At 34.5% G+C, this 8,166-nt stretch overlaps 1 protein-coding gene across 1 annotated transcript; it reads right to left on the minus strand.

The window, feature by feature from the left end:
* Window positions 1–736: 736 nt before the first annotated feature.
* LOC124371082 (craniofacial development protein 2-like) lies at window positions 737–8,166 on the minus strand (the record flags this gene model as incomplete). Its single annotated transcript, XM_046829394.1, has 3 exons — window positions 8,100–8,166; window positions 4,990–5,065; window positions 737–1,125 (listed from the first exon to the last, which is right to left on the minus strand). Coding segments are annotated over exons 1-3 (532 nt in total), but the record flags the coding sequence as incomplete, so codon positions are not given.

Below are 8,166 nucleotides of genomic sequence, written 5' to 3' on the forward strand. Positions count from 1 at the left end.
TAAAAAATCTTCTTATTTCCTTTGAAGTTTGATTTCAGTTTTTCTTCAAAATCCTTCCATGTCCTCTCCTTTGCCTCCTTCATCATCTTTTCTGATGCCCTTGCAAGTCTCTTCCATTTATCCCTCTTTTCGTTTGACCTATCCTTAAACCATTCTCGCCAAGCTCTATTTTTGTTTTTAACTGCTTCAGCAATTCTTTCATTCCACCAAGGGGTCTCTTTATCCCTTCTTTTACCTGAAGTTCGTCCACATGTTTCTTCTGCAGCTTTGACTATAGCATTCTTGAAATTTGTCCATTCCTCCTCTCCTGTTTTGACCTCCCCCTTGGGTATCGTTCCTCTAATGTTATTTACAAACTCCTCTCTAACTTTCGTATCTTTTAACTTCCATGTCTTGATTCTTGTTAGTCTTTTGCATGTATCCTTTCCAAACCTCATTCTTTGAAAATCAGCTACCACCAGCCTGTGATCTCCTCCCATACTTTCACTGGGTATAACTTTTACATCTGCCATGTATGGCTGCAGGCATTTCCTCACTAATATATAATCTATTAAACTTGGCTGTTCACCATTCCAATTGTATCTTGTGTATTTGTGGCTATCCCTTTTCTTGTTCCAGGTGTTCCCTATCACTATATCATTCCTTAAACAAAAATCCAGTAAATTTTCTCCTTCTAAATTCCTTGTTCCTACTCCATAACATCCCATTACCTCTTCATATCCTTGTCTAAACTTACCCACTTGTGCGTTAAAATCCCCAATTATTATTGTTCTCTCTTCTTTTACTTGTCTTTCCAGATCCTCTTCAAACTCTCTCTTCTCATCGTCCGTGCATCCTGTTTGTGGTGCGTATACCTGTATTATGTCCATTATCTCCCCCTCCATTCTGACCGTAACCTTAATAATTCTTTCACTTACCACATCCACTTTCATCACTCTGCTTGTCATCTTTTTGTCCATGACTATAGCTACTCCATTTCTTCTTCCAATTTCTCCTCCAGACCACCAAATCCTGTATCCCTGTCCCACTTCTCTACTTCCACTACCTTTCCACTTTGTTTCACTGATTCCCATTATGTTTATTCTTCTTCTCTTCATCATCTCTACTACCTCTTCTAACTTGTTCCTAAGCGTCACAACATTTATTGTACCAAATCTTAACCTTAAACAATTACCGGGTCGTTGCCGTAAATTTCCATCCTTTCCGAGGCTGTTCTTATTTTTGAAAGCAAGTTTTATCCACTACCGGGCTTGCTAGACCTGACGTAGCTTCACCAGAGCCCCGTTAGCCGTCTCTTTGAGCCGTTGCCCGTCCCTCACGACGAGGACGAGGGGTTGGACTTAGAGGGACAGTTTTCAGATGGACAGTTAGTTGACAGTTTTTCAGATTTAGAATTTTTTACACATTTTTCTCAGGTAGAAAAGGAAAATCGTTGTGGTTATCATGTAAGAATTGTGGGTAAGCCACATCTGCCTCTACGATATATCCAACAGGACTGTCATCAGGAATCGATAATACATTAAAATTTGAAAATTTCACTAGCACTTAGCCACAAAAAAGTATCTTTAGGCATAGGTTGACAACATAGCCCATCCATATAGATTGTTAGCATCTATATAGGTGAGGTACGAAGTTTCTTTTGTGGAATCGTAAGAGGAGCCAATCTTAGGATTATTTGCTGTGGCGTGTCTCTTCACGCACGAAGCTATTCCACCTCGGATTCCTTTTTCAATGAATAGGTATTTGTCGTAATCAGTTAACAACTCTAATTCCACACCAGTAAACATAAGCATTGCATCAAATGTTAAAGAAGGAACTGTTAAATAGTGTGCAGGGTCCAATTCATAGTTTTCAATACAAATCTTTCTAAAAATTTTCAAATACATCTGCTAGTAAAAGTACATCACAACGTAAATATAAATCGCTATATTCACCTAACGTTTTACAATTAAATTTTTGCCATACCTGTTGAGCATGAGCATAGTCCTCATCAGTTATATGGCTTCCATTTATATCATTATAAAAGTCTCGTTTGTCTGGTAAACGAGAGTACTCTAACTTTTCCCAAGAATCAGTGAACTGATATGGATAAATTCCCTTTCGTGTAACTAGAGGTAAGTCATCTTCCAAAAATGATTTCTTTGTATGTACAAATCCATCGTGTGGCAAGTTATTCACTAATTCATTCAGGCTTGCATTTAAAAATCTGTAACTATCAATAAACCTAAGTTTAATACCATTTATTGTAGATTTTGTGAAAGATATATATTTTTCATTACTATTAGGTATTACTTCAATCTTTTCTTGATCACAATCTAACTGTTTTATAATAAAATGACTATCGTAATTGGAACCGCCATGAATTACTACTGGAAGAAATCTCTGGGTTACACGTTTTAAATTACATTTATTACATAATACTGATCTAAAACTACCTGACAAAGTGACAATGATCTCTAACAGGCTGTTGAAGCAAAGTAAATTCCAGGTTGCACGATTCGCAATGAGTAGCTGAGTTAAATCTCTCTTGTTCCTCATTAGTTAACGTTCTCATTGGTATGTATATATCTAATAAGTTACCAATTTTATTTGTCAAAGTAATTAAATAGTCTATGAAATGTTTTGCGGCATCTTGTCCTCTATACAAATAAGGCTCGGCAGGTAATTGTGACACAATGTGTTCTGGTAAACTATTATCATGTACTAAATACACACAGAATGACATAGGTTCATGTATTTCATTTATCACTGTGTACTGGCTTTGTCTAATATCAACCTGTTTCAAAACACATTCAAAATCACAGTACAATACAATAGGAACTTTAAACTTATGATGGAAATTTGAAAATTTTAGAACAGGTGGTAAATCATTACATTCTTCTTTAACTGGATGAATTACTTTAGCAGGTTGATTTCGTTTACAATTTTTCTCATGAATTTTCAACTGTTCATTTTTTTTAAACCATTGTAGTGAGCAAAGCATCTTTTACAAAATACAGCTTTTTTACGAAATGTTGTTACCTGACTTCGTACTAGTCTAGAAAAATCACTGATGTAGCAATAGTGATGAATGCTGTTATTAGACAAATACAGTAAATCAAAATGATTAACTCCCTCAGTGTCTGTAATTCTTAGTGGATACACACTATGATTAATATCTAAACCATAAACATTAACAGTTACGCCTGGATTTAGTTTTTCAAATTTCTTAGTTTGTTTTAGTGGTGTAGGGAAATCGATATCAAAATTAAACCTATGCATTTCTCTGAAATATTTTGTATCAACAATATTTTTTTTTCTTCCCATTTACGTAACGTGCAAGAATCGCCCATTGAAAACAATTGTTGTCATTGAAATTTTTTGGATTAATAACAGATTTCTTTTTAGCAACTTTGTTGGGTAAAGGAAGAAAAGAGCTACCGCCTAGTGGCCTGTACCTGCTAAATCGCAACAAGATACCGTCTACGTGCAATAAAGTCCATCCGCTAGATTTGCCTTCGTAATTAGACTCCTCTTTACATATTTTTTCAAACATGTCACTAAGAATACTGCTTATTTTTGAATTTTGAAGAACTGTTAAATTTGTTGTTTTGAATGCTCTGGCTTGCAATTCGTTTGTGATTGTTTTTACATAAGTTGATTCAATTACCATATTGAATTTCAATGCACAGTAATGTTCTAACAGTTTTTTCAGCAAACACTCCATTTTAGATTTATGTTCCACCAATAACAGACAAATATCTTTAATTTTGTCATTAGCATTTTTTAAATAGTATGATTTTAAAATACCACTAAATGCATTTTCCAATTCAACAAATTCTCCGCTTGTTTCAATTTCAAGTCTACGTCTTTTGGTTCTAGGATTCGAAGGCTGATTATTATTTGAAGAGACAGCTACTTGTAAAGACTCTGAAGTGGAAGAGGTACTTGACGCAGTCGCATCTAATGGTATTCCTTCTCTACTATGCTTTCTTTTCTTAAACGGGAGTTTGAAATCTTTCTCCATTACAATCTGAAAACACGTTAAACATAGTTAAAATAATGTTTCCCTTACACCACTTAAGCTTTTATGTAGATCTAATTTTTCCATATAGCGATTTTTATCTTCAAACAACACCTCTTTTTTTAACATTGTCAATTTTACTCATTCTTTTCGCAGCATTTACTACAATACCATTTATAGTGTTGAATGTGTCTTTGTCATCAGGGTCGTTTTTATTTAATAAAAATAATACTTTTTTTGTGGACCTTTTGCCACCAAAATTTTGAATCTTTACACTTTTTCAGATCTTTTACGTCTGTAATTTCTATTTTAATTAGATGTGAACCGATTTCACCAGGTGTTACTATTTTATGTTTTTTGTCGTTTTTCTGGTATTGACAAGATTGGCTTATAACTAGTGGAGAATTTTTTGATTTAGAAATATTAAACAGTTCAGTCAGTTCCTTTTCTGACTCAGAGTCAGAACTACTAGATGTATTTTCGGATGATGATGAAGAACTGGAGGACGAAGATGAAGACTGGGATGGGATTTCAGTTTTAGAACGTTTACTGGTTCTCTTCTTTGTTAGAACTTTGCGTTTTTTTTGCTTCTGGAGTTTTAATTGAATTGTCTTTGTCAAAAAGAGATTTTAATATAATGAGAAGTTTTTGAACGCAATCGAACGAAAAAGGTTTTTTGTTTTAATGTTTTTTTATTAAGAGAAGACTTAAGAATTTGTTTAATGTCATCAAACTTCTTCACTTCAGATTTTTGTAGTAACAATTTGTCCTCGTTCATTTCGCCATTTAACATTATATAAGACGAGAAAGTGTTGTAGAGTTCATACAAGCAATAATAAATCTGCATTATGTTTGGGTTTGATACTACATTAGTATCTAGTTTAAGTCCATTTATCACAACTTCCCAGTTTTCCAAAGAATTCATGCCGACAAGGAAAAGACTCTCTAAAATTTGCAAAACAGTGTAGAAAGAAACTCCAACAGACTTGGACGATTTTGTTTCATCACTATCCGACTCGTGGTTCACGATGGGACATTCATCAATATTTGCCGAAGCCATTACTGAAAACAAACAAAAACAATTACTATCTTTTTTTAATAACAAATTAAGTTAAGTCTAGAGGACCCTACACTTTAAAGCGTGAATTTGTTGAAATTTTTTTATACTAATTTGGATTTTATACTAATTTGGATTTTATACTGATTTTGGCGTATTTAATGAATAATAAAGAGTTGAAACAAATATTACTAACCAACCTTTTAAATAATGAAGAGTAGTCTGTTTATACTGTTTATTACTCATGTGCTTGTAAAAATAACGTCTAGTTTGTGATTTATAAAATGATGTCAAACTTGTCTGTTTCAAATTATTCAGTTTGTTTTGCCTACGAAAAATTTCTTGTGACATCTCGTAATTTCTGAAACAACTAATGTAAAATTATTAAAAACTTTTGAAGATTTTAAGAATTGAAAATATTGTAAGTGTTTTTAGAGACTTTCAGTTAACACCGCAAGGTTTCCAGTCTCTATATATTATAAGTGTATTTAACTCACCTATTCTGCAAAAGAAGAGGACTCGGAGCCACTTTGCAACTGGTTCGATGTAAAACTTAGCCTGAATATATACTCGAAAATACACGTGGACTATTGACGCAAAATGGCTGATTATCTCTGCACCGTCAGTATTGTTAACGGAATATTAAGATAACATAAAATCATTAAAGCGGAACGTCAGCAAATCTACTCTTAGAAAAAGTGACCTAAAGATATAGGAGTTCAAAGCAAAACATTATCATATTTACTCTTAGAAAATTTTTACCTATACAGTAAAATTCATATTTAACGTATTAGGGAAGCATAGAATCATAGATACTAACAAAAAGCGTTTCGTTCAGAAACATTTGATATTTTTTAAATGGACTTAGACAATTCAGTTGTAAATGAAAACTGGGTATCAGGATGGAAGGGAACAACAATAGTCATTAGTTCAAAAAAAACATATATTTATTATTTACAATAAGAAGTTCACAACATTGAAGAATAATATTTAGTCTTAACGTATCATAAGTGCAAAAATCATTAGGAAAATTTTACAGCCATCGAGCCCAAACGGTCTAGTTCAATATTAGGATTGCTTTGAAAATCCTTTCCTTCTCCGACGGTAACACTTTCGCCTCCTGGATTTCGCTTCTTGCAACTCTCTGTTTTTTATTTCACCGTCTCGTTCTAAAACACGTATTGTTACATTCAACCTGTCAATTTCAACATTTAACTGTTCTATTCTGTCAATGTATTCTTCTATATCTCGTAGTAAAGATTCTTTAACAAATAAACATTCATCTGCTTGTAGACAGCAATTATGTTCTTCATTTGAAGTTATAACAATATTTGAGTCATAATAACTGTTGTTGTCTTCGAATGATAAGCCATCTTCAAAAGAAATTGTGTCCTCATTAAATTCAGAAGACTCGTCTGTAGTAACTGGTAGCGTCGACTCATTGAACTCGGAAGGATCATCATTAATAAGTGATGATGTCTCCTCCTTACTGGATTCATCCCTTACATCATGGCTAATATTAAAATAATTCAGAGTGATTAACGGTTTACGAGCGGATTGAGGTGAATAATGTAAATTAATCCTTGATGTATTTGATATCGCGTGAGCAATTAGTGTACTTCCATTGATCCAGTGTTGTGATGAGAAATCATGTTGACTGTATACAACGCTAAAAACATAAAATAAGAATGCGCAAAACATTGTGACAATCGGTACTAAAATGTAGTATTCGTCTTAAATAAACCGATTTATATATTTAACAAATGCTAAGTAAGCATAAGTGTATCGTTACTACAACCATAGAAACGGTTTTATGGCGGGGGACCAAGCGGACGGTGAAGCGCGGCGTGCGAGCTAAATAATTATAAACTATACGGTATAGAAATTGATAGGACCAAGAAATGCTTGTTGGAATATTTCTACAATTAAAATTTAAAGGAAAAGAATTTTCATGTTGCGTACCACTTAAATTAATTCTTGGATTTTCAGAAGACTATAGTAACGTTTTAGCGTCGTCGGCGCGGGGGGACACACACACACACCTAGCTGCGGCTCGCCGGCCGGTGCGGTGGTGAGATTAGGATGTAAACACTCGCTATCACGGGGTCGGGAGGTCAAGAGCGCCGAAGAGGATGTAAACAATTCTATCGCTTCGCGGGGGGGCCGCAAGTGGGTCAAGGAACTAGATAACAGTGGATATCTCGGAGTTAATTAGATTTTAAATGGGGTCAAGGGGGTCAAGGGTGGCACGCGCCACTGACGTCACGGGGATTTCGGGGGCAGAAGCTATATATTACTCTACTTATATCCCAACCCTATTACTCATTACTGGTAAGTGGTGTTTTATCCGACGTTCTTGGGACTAAAGGTTTGGCGTAATAATACCATAGTTGGCACGCGTAGTAATTTTTCCGTACTACAGCTCACTGGTTACCTCATCTCGTAATTCAAATTTACATTTTCATATGATAAATTAACCCTTTCATGCAAGACATCCATGTTGAATGTATCATAAATTAAATATGTAAATAGCAAAGTAACTTACGAATTATGATGCTTTGTTTCCCAAATGAATACAGATACAAGTTATAGTGACGTCCTTCTGACAAGACTACTTTATCGTGATTATAAGGTGACTCGATAAGTGGCTAATCCCGTTGCCATTTTATTTTATTTCTTGAGTACTAGAATGATCCATCTTTGAGGCCTACTTTAATCTACCCGTAATTTTCCGTTCTGTGACTACAGTTGCAACGTCAAACCAATAAGCTGACACCGCGATATGTGAGTCTACTTATTATTACTCTAATTTAGCAGCAACGGGGAAAGCTCCATCTTTCTTTTGAACGTCTAAACGTGGTGCTTGTAGGTTTTATTTTCCGTATTTAAAGTTATGAGCAATAATGTTTTTATTCTATTCTGTAGAAACTTAGAGTTATGGTTGTGTTGATCATAACGCCGTAGCAACCGAGTTTTCTACATAGAACGTAGTTATGGTAGCCAAGGTATCATTTAATATGAATGTTGAGTTTAGTTTACCTTCCTCTTGATGCTGCCTCTGGAATCCGATGGTGTCAAAGACTTGACTCCTGGAATATGGAGTCAT

Source organism: Homalodisca vitripennis, unplaced genomic scaffold (assembly GCF_021130785.1).
Source record: "Homalodisca vitripennis isolate AUS2020 unplaced genomic scaffold, UT_GWSS_2.1 ScUCBcl_932;HRSCAF=3902, whole genome shotgun sequence".
NCBI classification, from domain to species: Eukaryota; Metazoa; Arthropoda; class Insecta; order Hemiptera; family Cicadellidae; genus Homalodisca; species Homalodisca vitripennis.